Raw genomic sequence first — 12,472 nt, forward strand, 5'->3', positions numbered from 1 at the left:
GGACAGAGTGACATTGCTCTAGAGAACACTAGAAGTCTTGCACTTCTGTCCCCTGTTTCGTTGTTGTTGTTGAGATTTTTAAATTGGAAATATAAGACCATTCCCCCCGCCCAACTCCCATATGCCCCATCAAGCCCTCAATAAACTGGTTGCATTTGCATGTAAAACATGTATATTCGATATGTACATGTCACAGCATATCATATCATAGCTAGCTCGGAAGATGCAGCATAGAAAAGAGATGAGAAAGCTGTGTCCCCACCCGTGTGGAGAGCTGTGTGAAACGGAGTGGCCTCCAGACACAGCTTTTACTGCCAGTGAAAGGAAATCTGTTGACCCATTCATCCACTGACGGACATTCGGGTTACGCCCACCTTTTGGCTACTGTGAATAGTGCAGCTGTGAACATGGGTTACAAGTGTCTGTTCTAGCGCCTTATTTCAGTTCTTTCCAGTATATGTCACAGGTAGGATCGCTGGGTCATTTGGCAATTCTGTTTAGTTTTGTGAGGAACTCCCATACTGTTTTCCCCAGCAGCTGCGCCATTTTACATCCCCAACAACAGTCCACAAGGGTTTCAATTTCTTCGCATCCTCGCCCACATTTCTTATTTTTTGTTGTGTTATTTTTAAAAAATAACACCTAATGAGTGTGACGTGGTATCTCATTTTAGCTTTGATTTGCATTTCCCTAATGATTAGTGATGTTAAACATCTTTTCATGAGCTTATTGGCCATTTGTGTGTCTTCTAAGAAATGTCTATTTGGGTCTGTTGCCCATTTTTTAATTGGGTTGGATTTTTTTGTTGTTGTTGAGTTGTAGGAATTCTTAATATATTCTGAATAGTAACTCTTTTTTTGTTTTGTTTTGTTTTTTTGAGATGGAGTCTCACTTTGTCACCCAGGCTGGAGTGCAGTGGCGTGATCTTGAGCTTATTGGCCATTTGTGTGTCTTCTAAGAAATGTCTATTTGGGTCTGTTGCCCATTTTTTAATGGGATTGGATTTTTTGTTGTTGTTGAGTTGTAGGAATTCTTAATATATTCTGAATAGTAACTCTTTTTTTTGTTTTGTTTTGTTTTGTTTTTTTGAGATGGAGTCTCACTTTGTCGCCCAGGCTGGAGTGCAGTGGCGTGATCTTGGCTCACTGCAACCTCTGCCTTCTGAGTTCAAGCGATTCTCCTGCCTCAGCCACCCGAATAGCTGGGATTCCAGGTGCCCGCCACCACGCCTGGCTAATTTTTGTATTTTTAGTAGAGCTGGGGTTTCACCGTTTTGGCCAGGCTTGTCTCGAACTCCTGATCTCAAGTGATCTGCCTGCCTTGGCCTCCCAAAGTGCTGGGATTACAGGCATGAGCCACTGCATCTGGCTCAGAATATTAATTCTTTATCAGGTATATGATTGGCAAACATTTTCTCTTATTCTGTGACTTTTTCACTGTTTTGAAAGAGTTCTTTGATGTACAAAAGTTTTAATTTTGATGAAGACAATTTAACTATTTTTTCTTTTGTTATCTGTGCTTTTGGGGTCATATCCAAGGAATCACTGCCAAATCCAATGTCATGAAGCTTTTCCCTTCATCCTGTATTTAAAAAAAAATAATTTTAACACCTAAAGCGCTGCTAAAATGTCCAAAGGTTATTGACATCCTGCAGCATCCCCATGAACTCCATTAAAAAAATTTATTCAAGCGAAATTCACCCACCATAAAATCATCTTACAGTAAACCATTTAGTTATCAGCACATTCACAACGCTGTGCTCGCCCCTCTTTTGGTATCAGTACTTTATGGTTTATAAATTACGTTTGTTTCTATTTTCTCGTTTGATCTTCACAGTGTCCCTGAGAGTTAGAGCAGTAAACCCGTTTCACAGGAAGGAGGGTAACGCGCAGGGAAGGAGGGTAATGTGCTCTGAGCCCACATGCAGTGAGCACTGCCCGTGTTTGCAGGTTTCTTTTATCCAATCCAAGCTTTGCTTTCCTCGACTCTGATGTGGGGCAGTGCTGCCTACTGGGGCAGATGTTCCTGCTGGCTGGGCTCTCCTTGCACCTCTCTTCTTCTCTAGGTCCCCTCATCTGCTCATCTGCCTCGATGTGACTTTTCCACCTTTGAGTTTGATTGCTAGTCATCTCCACCTTGTATCTCCAAACCCATTAGCAATTTTTCAAGGATGGGACAAAGCTTTCCGTAGGCACTCTGGAAGGACCTGTGGCATGAGAGACGGGAGCGTATTAAAAAGTGCAGAGCTGGGAGCCCCTCAGAGGTCATCTGGCCCAATTATCTGGTTTTAAGGAGGAGGAAAAGGGGGCCTAAAGGAGTGGACTGCAAGCTCTGTGCACTGCTGGAGCTCTCTTCCTTAAAGCATTTGGCTTCTTGGCGATAAAGGGACAGCAGAGACCTGCTCTCGCTTGATCCTTACTGGGTCCCTGTGGCAAGAGCTGCCATGTGTTTTACCTCCCTTGGATCTTGACCACTGCCCCTTGGGAAGTCACGGCTTAGGGCTGTTGAGCTCACCTATCACACAGCAACACATAGGAGCCAGACTCAGGACCTGTGCGCCCTCAGGGAGTGGCTTATGGCTCCAGCCTGGGTTGAGAGCTTCTCTCCTGCATGCTGGGGACTCTAGGCGACGGACTCAGGCTGTGCGCTTTGCAGAGGCTGCTAAAATGAGGCCACCAAGGCTGGGTGTGGTGGCTCACGCCTGTAATCCCAGCACTTTGGGAGGCCAAGGCGGGTGGATCACCTGAGGTCAGGAGTTTGAGACCAGCTTGGCCAACATGGTGAAACCCCATCTCTACTAAAAATACAAAAAGTAGCCAGGTGTGGTGGTGGGCGCCTGTAATCCCAGCTACTCTGGAGGCTGAGGCAGGAGAATCGCTTGAACCTGGGAGGCGGAGGTTGCAGTGAGCTGAGATCACGCCATTGCACTCCAGCCTGGGCTACAAGAGCAAAACTCTGTCTCAAAAACAAACAGAAAAACAACAAAAAACCAAGGCCACTGTCGAGAGAGACAGGCAATTGTGCATGAAATTGGTCTTTCTTTTGAAGTCAGAGACTATAACAACTGTGGCCTCAGCTCACCGATGAGAGCCACCGATGGTAGGCAGCCTCCAGGCCTGGGGGAGAACCAGCGGATCCTCACCATCTTTAGGTTAATAAGTGAAATAAAACCTGTGAGTCAGGCTGCAGTCACGGCCTCACCCGGCTCAGGGAAGGAGGGAGAAATTCCTCAGGGCTCCCCTTTCTGATGTTGCCTTGCTTTGTACCTACTGTTCCTTTTCCTGTTCAGCTGATGACAGATGTTTGACATTAAGCATTTTAGAGTTTTGTTTTTAAAAAAATAGAATCATAGATTATCAGAAGTGGAAGTCCCTTTGGAATAATTTCCACTGGGTTACACAGATGGCTATGGCAGGGCCAAGGGAGGGGATGGTCAGCGGGGACTGAGCCCGGGCCCCCTCCAGGCTCTGCAGCAATGACCAGGCAGCAAGCTGGCCTCCCGGGCTTGTGGGCTGCCCTCTTTCTCTGGGGTCAGCCTGAGGCTGGAAGAGGCCCGTGGCCCACCGGGCATCAGGCCAAGCCTGGAGCTGACCAGGGAAGGGCCCTGCCAGGCCTTGGGCCTCTGACCCTCAGTCCTGAAGCCTCCCTCTAGCGGCGCCCACCCTGCTCCCTTTCCTGCTGAATTTTACTCAAGTCCGTACTGGACATGGCTGGCCCTAGGTTAACCCCGCAGAGTTATTAACCAGGAGTGGATCTTTCCACCCCCCTTCCCGCCGGCCCTTCCTGCTGTCCACACCCGGCCAACTCCACTGTCCTGGCAAGGGAGGGCTTCCTGGAGGCGGCAGCGGGCGGCGCGTCCGGCCTTTGTCCCCCCACGCTCTCCAGGGTGGGTCCAGGGACTGCCAGATCAGGGGACCCTTTGCGTCCTGGAGCCTTGGGGGCTGGATGACGTCGCCAGGCACTTGAGGACCCCGCCCATTCCTCCCTCGGTTCCCCAGGGAGCGGGCGGCCGGCGGGGCTGGGCGGGGCCAAAGAAAGGGGCCGCTTGCTCCGACGCCGCGCACGCGCCAGGGCCCGCAGGCGGGTTAGGAAATGACGACCGCGCGCGGCCTCCAGCAGCACCCGCCCCAGGACCGGCCCCGCCCCTAAGTCCCGGTCCCTAGGGCCGGGCCCGCCACTCCAGGCCCCGCCCAGAACCGCCCCGCCCAGGACCTCCCCGCCCAGTGAAGCCCCGCCCCCAAACTCTGTCTCCCTGCGGGATCCGCTGGGGCTCTCCAGGCCCAGCCTCAGCTCGGGCCCCGCCCCTCCAGGCCCCGCCTCCATCCCGGCCCCGCCTCCATCCCCGCCCCGCAGACGGCGCTTGCCGCGCACCCGGCCCCCAGGCGGCGCGGCTGGTCCCCAGGGGTCTGCGGGCTGCTGCGCGGCTGAGGCGCCCAAGTGCGGTACCCGCAGGGGGCGGCGGGCAGCCATGGCGGAGGCCGCGTCGCCGCACTTGTCGCTGCCCTCGGGGCTGCTGGAGCTGTGCGCGCTGCTGGGCGCCCCCCGGGACAGCCTCCGAGGCCTCGAGCAGGTAAGGGGCGGGGAAACTGAGGCGGACGTGGGCCTCGAGGCGGCAGCTGGGGCAGCAGTCGGAGAGCGAGTGCTCGGGTGCCCTGCGGATTGGCGCAGACTTTCCGAGGGCTGAGTCCGGGTCCCCCGGCGGTGACCCCGCGCGCCGGTGGCTGGGGACGCGCCCGAGCTCAGGCAGGTGCCCTGGAGCAGCGCCCTGCTCCCCTCCCCTCTTCTCCCCTCCTCTCCCCGCCCGGGGCCCTTGGTGTGAGACATGTCTTTTGAGAGCTGCGAACTTGGTCTGCCGGCCGGGAATCGGGATGCCGCCCCTCGGAGAGTCTCTGGGGCCTCTCTCTTCAGTCGCCCCCATCTTGGGCAGGTGCTTCTGAAGGTGGGGTGCACCAGACAACGGGCGGAAGCCGCCGGAGCCTCACGGTCTAGCGGGCCCAGCCGTCGCTGCTGAAATGATTTCATTCTTTATGCTGGGATGTGTTGTCTCCTGAGTAGTGGGTTTTGCACCAGGCACAGAATAACGAGAGGGCAAGTCTTAGAGTTAGCCGCCGGCCTCGCATATTCTGCACGAACCCCTTTGCGATGAAGCCTATAGCTATTTTTCTCACTTGCGGCACCACTCCCACCTGCAACCCTTCCTCCATCTCTGCACCCTCGCAGCCAAAGTGACAACTTCATCTCCCTTCTGCTGGGAAAGCGGCAGTTTTGGAAATTCTCGTTTTCCTTTTTCTTCCCCAGCTTTTCTTAATTCTGTAACTCTGGCTTTCCCTGGAATCCATCTGTGGCTCTGGTTTCCTCCTGGTCCGCCTGTCTGTGACACCGTGACTGGGTCATGTTACCTGGAGATCCCGGCGTCACTGGCCAGCCGTCTGTACAGGTCCGTTCATCTCTTTGCAGACAACAGCATAGAAAGGCAGAGAGGCTTCTGAGTATTTAAATGACGCTGGGCTATCCAGGGAAAATGAAGACTGCAGGGCAGAGGGTGTCACCAGGAAAGGCAGATGTTCCTGCAAGTAACCAGATGAATGTCTGTGAGTGTCCGGGGAGTTTCCCCTGCGAGGCGTCAGTACAAAGCCAGTTTCGACTTCAGTGAAAAAGCATTCTCCTATGGAAATAGTTTCCTCGTTTCCCTCAACTTTTCCTTCCCTTCAACGCCTTGTCAGTAGATCCCGTTTGACCTCTGTCTCCTCGCAACGTCATCGATTGATTTGTCTCCCTACCTCGAATTTGCCAGATGGCATCGCCTCCTTTTTCTTCGAATAGGAAATGACCTAGTTGCCACTGTGGTCTCCTCAGCCGTTGGACGTCTTTCCTCCGGGGCGGTTGCAACATGGGTACTATTAGTTGCTTGGTGTGAGACAAGCCTTTTGAGAGCAGGGTGAATCAACTGGAATATTTGCAGTGGTGCTTTCTTTTTTTCAATTTCTTTATTATTATTATTATTATTTTAATAATAGAGAGGAGGTCTCACTGTGTTGCCCAGACTCATCTCCAATTCCTGAGCTCAAGTGATCCTCCCGCCTCAGCCTTTCAAAGTGCTGGGATTACAGGCGTGAGCCACTGCGCCCGGCCAATGGTGTATTTCTGAACTCAACACGCTGCAACATTTTCATGTTCCCAGGTCAAGTGAGAGTATAGACAGTCTGCTACTCTGCATGTTTAACTTTGTCCTCTTTACTCTGTCTTTTGATTCTGTTAGGGGTTTGGCAAAGGGTGGAGAGAAAAATGGTGAAGGACTAAGAAAATAAGGAGTGTTAGGGGATGGATTCCATTTCTTGGAGCCATCCTACTTTTAAGGTCAACATTAGTGTTATAGTTAACCAAACATATGATTTTATTTATTTAGATTTTTTTTTGGCAGTTCTATTTTGAATGTCCAAGGCTTTTAAATTTTTTTTTTTTTTTTTTTTTTTGAGACAGAGTCTTGCTCTGTTGCCCAGGATGAAGTGCCATGGTGCAATCTCGGCTCACTGCAATTTCCGCCTCCTGAGTTCAAGCAATTCTCCTGCCTCAGCCTCCCAAGTAGCTGGGGTTACAGGCGTGTGCCACCACGCCCAGCTAATATTTGTATTTTTAGTAGAGACAGGGTTTCACCACGTTGGTCAGGCTGGTCTCAAACTCCTGACCTCACGATCTGCCCGCCTCGGCCTCCCAAAGTGCTGGGATTACAGGTGTGAGCCACCGCGCTTGGCCGCTTTTAAATAATTTTTACCTTGACTTTTACAAATCCCCGTTTCTCTGTGGCCCAGGCATTCCTTCTTGATCACACAGGAAAACAGAGGTCCGGAGGTATGAGGAATATCCAGCTTTGTGTTGGATAGCGGAGGGCCCTTTTGTTTCATTTCCTAGAAGGGGGAGTAGTGTTTGTTTTTTTAGGAATGGTGACTGAGACTTTGAGAATGCAGGCTAATGTTAGTTACTGTGGTTAGTTACATTCCCCTCCACCCCTTTACTATAGAGCCCCACCGCCAACCACATTATTGGTTGCTATGGAGACTAGACATAGGTGGGACAGGATCCATCATAAATCCATCACACAAGAGTGGAAAGTGTTCTGAGTACCTTCCGTAGTGCAGGTCACCCGCATAATTCTTGTGTGTGACGCTCCATTTTTATGGCTTTTAGTGGACATCATCCTGACTTTCAGTTTCAGAACAGCACTGCCCAGCTGGCCTTCCTGGGTGATGGCAGTTCGTGTCCTCTCTGCACCGTGCGGTACAATAGCCACTGGCCACATGTGGTCACTGAGCTTGTGGCGTGGCCAGTGAGCTAAGAAACTGGATTTTAAATTTCATTTAATTCTAACTAAACAGTTGGAGAGCAATAAAAAAATTTATTAATTTCTGTTTTATTCCCTTAATAATGGCTGATCCTATAGTGAAGATGAATTCCACTATGTACTCTAACTTAGAAATTAACCTGTGACTCAAGTAAATTAGAGTGTTCTGGTTTTTACTTTTTAATTAGCAGTTTTAAAAACCAAAATGATGGTTATTTGGTAGGGGTTTAATAAGTCAGCACCCGGGACAGAAGAACGGGAAATGACCTCACCTCCTGTGGCAGACTGGCAGAGGTGACTAGCGTCTCAGTGGTGGCGGGGTCTGGTGGTTCAGGGCAGCCACAGCCTGTATCACCAAGTAACCTCGGAACACTCTTGTGCCAAGACTTCCATTTTTAGGGATTTATTCTAGGGAAGGAACTGGGTGCGTGCAAGTGTGTGCCACTGCTCTGTTCAGTATAGTGAAGACTTGAGAGCCACCCACACATCTCTCGGGAGGAGGCTGGGTCAATACATGACTGAGTTGACACATGCTGTGATATTGTGATACTGCACAGTTGTGAACAGGGAGGTCAGCCACATGGAGTAGTTAAAACAGCTAATGGAACCTGTTATGTAGGATGATTACATTTATGAAACAAAATTATATGTTTATACATGCATTAAAATGTATAAAATGCATAAAAAGGCATAAAATGGGAAGGATGTATCCAGCCTGTGCAAAGTGTGTCGTGGAATTATGGGAGGGTCCTCCCTTTCTATTAGCTCCTTTATTATTTCTATATTGTTCTTTATCTATTTTTTTGTGGGGGATGGAGTTTCATGCTTGTTGCCCAGGCTGGAGTGCAATGGTGTGATCTCGGCTCACTGCAACCTCTGCCTCCCAGGTTCAAGCGATTCTCCTGTCTGAGCCTCCCGAGTAGCTGGGATTACAGGCATGTACGGCTATGCCTGGCTAATTTTGTATTTTTAGTAGAGACGGGATTTCTCCATGTTGATCAGGCTAGTCTTGAACTCCCGACCTCAAGTGATCTACCTGCCTCAGCCTCCCAAAGTGCTGAGATTACAGGCATGAGCCACTGTGCCTGGCCTCTATATTGTTATTTTTAAAAATGAGATTGTATTGCTTGTCCATTCAGAAAAGACAACAGAGATTTCATTCTGAGAAAAAACAGGTGTATGGTGAACTACTGAATGCCAAGTTGATCGGATCTGGGGCACATCATTATAAGTGACTAGAGATGACTAGAGGAATGCCAGGTGGGGTGTTGAGTCTAGTGTGATCACCAATGTTCAGTCCAGGCTGAGCATGCCTCTAAGAGATCACCAGGTGCCAGAGTGTCAATGAGGAACAATATCGCCTCAGTCATCTTCTCTGCTAAATGTGGGGACAGAGAGGAATACAACACAATCTCTGCTCCACCTCACTCCCTCAAATGGAAGGTGGTAGAATACCACTGGGCAGGGCCGAGATGCTCCAGGGGGTGATGAGCCAGGAGGCTGAGGCCTGGAGGAGCCTGTGGTCCTGGCTGCAGGGTGGCAGAGACCTTCTCCAGTGAGTGTGGGGGGTGGAGGGTCTGCCCCCGTGCAGGTGGAGCAGTGAGGGGCTGGGGCCTGAGCCCATGGGAGAGCAGGGTCATTGCAGAGGTGCTGTGTCTTCTGAGAACCCCAGGGGAGTTTAGTTGTGCTTGGCTTTGGGGGCATCCTGGCTTAGGGAGCGAGCTGGCCTGCTGCTCAGGGGTGCATTGTCCTATGACTCATGCCCAGGTAAGACACATGGGAAGATACAGTATCATGATGTGGCGAAACAAACACTCTTTCTTTGCTTTCTTCAATGTGAGGATGGGGTTGTGATGCTTCAGGGCTGGGTTGGGGCTACAAAGTATCTGGTTTGCGGTCAGATAGGGACATCCCTCTTTGGGAGAGTGGACACAGATGCTCGTGGGGAGCCCTGGGCTGGGTGGGAGGCAGTGTCTTCCTCCTTCTCCTGACTGCCTCCTTGGAGGCAAGGCTTTGCTTCTGGTTACTTGCTACCTGCCCGGAACCACGGGTTGTGCAGGTGCTTGGCATGGAAACATGGTGCAGCGGGGCAGCAGCAAGCTGATGGAGAGGCTCTCCAGCACCAGTGGCTGAGGTGTGGGTCTGCAGGTGGGGCATGATGGTGGGGGGGGGGGCCCAAGGGGCTGGAGTACCAGTTCTGAAGACCCGAACTGCACTGTGTTTGTTGCAGAGGAGAACACAGGTGGGAGATCAGGCTTTTTGGAAACTAGCAGAAGCTTACTTTTTGAGACCGTAAGTTTAAGGGACCCCAGAGGTGCAGCGGGGGTGGCAGGAGGCAGTCACGGGAAGCCTGGGACTGGAAAGAGGTGTGGGCTGGGAGTAGGACTCTGGGCTGTCCGTTTAGGTCCGTGCTGTGAGTGCTGAGGTCCTCCAGGAGGACAATGCGAAGGACCCAGGCCTGGGAGTCGCAACCTGTGAGTAGGACTGAGAAGGGTCTGTAGGGGCCAGAGAGGAGCCATCAGACCAAGGGAAACCAGAAAGGAGGCAGGATCAAGACACTTCCAGGATCCAGGAGGAGGGCTGCTTACTCATCTCATATGCTGCCTTGAATATTCACCATTAGTTAGGTCAGAACTGTCCAATTCTGATAGGAAAGTTTTAGAGAAAGTGACATGTAATTGAGGAAATGGACTTTCGTGCATGCTACACTAGAGCTTTTAAATTATACAATAATATGGATTTCCCATGTTTTTTATGTTTTTTTTTTTTTTTTTTTTTTGAGACAGAGTCTCGCTCTGTTGCTCAGGCTGGAGTGCAGTGGCGCGATCTCAGCTCACTGCAAGCTCCGCCTCCCGGGTTCACGCCATTCTTCTGCCTCAGCCTCCCGAGTAGCTGGGACTGCAGGCACGCGCCACCACGCCCGGCTAATTTTTTTGTATTTTTAGTAGAGACGGGTTTTCACCGTGTTAGCCAGGATGGTCTCGATCTCCTGACCTCATGATCTGCCCACCTCGGCCTCCCAAAGTGCTGGGATTACAGGCGTGAGCCACCGCGCCCAGCTCTTTCTTTCTTTCTTTTTTTTTTTGAGACCAGCTCTTGCTCTTTCACCCAGGCCAGAGTGCAGTGGTGTGATCACAGCTCACTGCAGCCTCAACCTCCTGGGCTCAGGCGATCCTCCTGCCTTAGCCTCCCATGTAGCTGGGACCACAGGCATGTGCCACCATGCCTGGCTAATTTTTTAATCTTTTTTAGAGACGAGGTCTCATTTTGTTGCCCAGGCTGTCCTTGAACTCCTGGGCTCAAGCAGTCCTCCCGCTTTGGCCTCCCAAAGTGCTGGGATCACAGGCGTGAGCCACCACACCCGGCAATGCTGTCCTTTCTAGGGTCCCTTAAAGACCCTTGACTACTTGCCCTTGGCCACCCCCTGTCTCTCCATGCCTTGGGTACCCAGGGCCCCTTGCTTCAAGCTTTGCTGTTTTGGGGTAGTTTAGTACCGGAACTACTTCCTTCTCGCTCGCAGACTGCAGCGTGTCCACCTTGGAAAGATCTGAAATCAGCCAGGCAGCAGTATTTGTTTACAAATACTGTACTAGCTCTGTACTAGGAGCTGTATTGGGCATAGTAGTAACATGGAAGAGAGATTGAAGGGACGGCCCATGTGCTTTGTATTATTTTAGGAAAGAATGGGAAGAAAAAAGGCAAAACCAAAAATTATGCCAAGTTAAAGTTGAGTAAAATTCAGGCCAAATGCCCCCCTTTTATTGATTTGAGGGACTGTTTGGTCAGCCGAGGAAGGGCACATGTGTCGTCTGTACCCACCAGTGCTGTTTCTCACTCCGTGCATCCTCCCAGATCAGTGTGGTAGAAAGGAGGCAGCACTGGCCCGCGTGGGGGTGCGGAGGGCATGGCCCTGGTAAATGTGTGTGTGCGGGGTTTGACAATATACAGAGCCTGCCCCCACCCAGGGAGGGCTGAACAGTATATCCATGGGCTCCTGGCAGCCCCGCTGGGCTGAGTACCAGACCCACATTGTCTCTGTTATTCCCTGTACTCACCGCTTAAAGGGAAGCTTGGAGGGACAAAGAAGCTTGCTGCCAGGAGGTGGAGGCACAGCCAGGACTTGAACTCAGGTCTGTGGATCCCAGTCCGCAGCCTGGACGGCAGTGCTTTATAGGAAGGAGGCGAGGTCCTGCTGTCCATGTCCACAGCTGAAGAGCCAGGCTCTGCGAGGCTACGTGGCTTCCCTGAATGTAGGGCCTGGCAGGTTCCTAAAAGAAGCTTCCCAGGAGCTCTTTACTGTCAGGAGCCTCAGGTGCTAGTGTTTGTGGGCACCGAGGGGAGGAGAAAAACAAGCAGTGAAGCTCAGACAGAAAGGACACCCTCAAACAAGAGCTGAGGCTGTGGCAGTAACTCTTATTTTTCCCTTTTTTAGGTTGCTCAGAAGAAGGGAGTCAAACATCTTTCTGCTCTTGATCCAGAGGTCCTGTCCATTTTCGTGCCTCCTTTTATCAGTAAAGAGGACAGTCAAATGGCTGGTGCCAACTGCGGCACTCTCGGTAAAACTTGGAGGCGCTCCTTGAGAAAGAAGAGAGAGAAGCCCAGACCAGAGCAGTGGAAGGGCCTCCCAGGGCCCGCCAGAGTGCCAGAGCCTGAGGATGTTGCCGTCTTGGGCGGCGTGGACCTCCTCGCCCTGCCCCAGCTGTGCTTCCCAGGTATGTCTAGGAGGTGGGCACCACTGGGCGCCTCCTGCTGCCGTCCGCCCAGAGTGGTCTCTTCCCAGAAACCCACAGGCAGAGGGAAGTGGTACGAGTGGCAGAGCCAGGGACCCCTCACTGCCTCCTCTTGTGGGATTTAGTTTTCTTAATCTTGGGGATTTTTTTATTTTTTATATTTATTTATTTATTTATTTACTTTTATGAGACGGAGCGTCACTCTGTCGCTCAGGCTGGAGTTCAGTGGCACAATCTCCTCTCGCTTCATCCTCCGCCTCCTGGGTTCAAGTGATTCTTCTGTGTCAGCCTCTCAAGTAGCTGGGATTACAGGTGCCAACCACCACGCCCGGCTAACTTTTGTGTCTTTAGTAGAAATGGGGTTCCACCATGTTGGCCAGGCTGGTCTTGAACTCTTGGCCTC

At 51.4% G+C, this 12,472-nt stretch overlaps 1 protein-coding gene and 1 long non-coding RNA gene across 5 annotated transcripts in view; one reads left to right on the forward strand and one right to left on the reverse strand.

Moving 5' to 3' along the window:
* Positions 1-1,444: 1,444 nt before the first annotated feature.
* LOC129042424 (uncharacterized) lies at positions 1,445-5,678 on the reverse strand. Of its 2 annotated transcripts, XR_008504128.2 has the most exons (3): positions 5,400-5,678; positions 1,705-2,206; positions 1,445-1,581 (listed from the first exon to the last, which is right to left on the reverse strand). It is a non-coding gene; the product is annotated as an uncharacterized LOC129042424 (long non-coding RNA). The 2 variants fall into 2 exon arrangements; XR_010127307.1 differs by lacking the exon at positions 1,445-1,581 and having other exon boundaries at positions 1,657-2,206.
* Positions 4,356-12,472, forward strand: part of DENND3 (DENN domain containing 3) — a 69,152-nt gene continuing 61,035 nt past the window's right edge. The window contains exons 1-2 of one of the 3 annotated variants that reach the window (XM_054498411.2): positions 4,356-4,570; positions 11,772-12,051. In XM_054498411.2, coding sequence (XP_054354386.2) covers positions 4,469-4,570; positions 11,772-12,051 — 382 coding nt within the window. In that variant the 5' untranslated portion in view covers positions 4,356-4,468. The remainder of the gene's footprint in view (positions 4,571-11,771; positions 12,052-12,472) is intronic. The other 2 variants (XM_054498413.2, XM_054498412.2) reach the window with 2 other exon arrangements.

This window comes from Pongo pygmaeus, chromosome 7 (genome assembly GCF_028885625.2).
Source record: "Pongo pygmaeus isolate AG05252 chromosome 7, NHGRI_mPonPyg2-v2.0_pri, whole genome shotgun sequence".
In the NCBI taxonomy this organism is placed as follows: domain Eukaryota; kingdom Metazoa; phylum Chordata; class Mammalia; order Primates; family Hominidae; genus Pongo; species Pongo pygmaeus.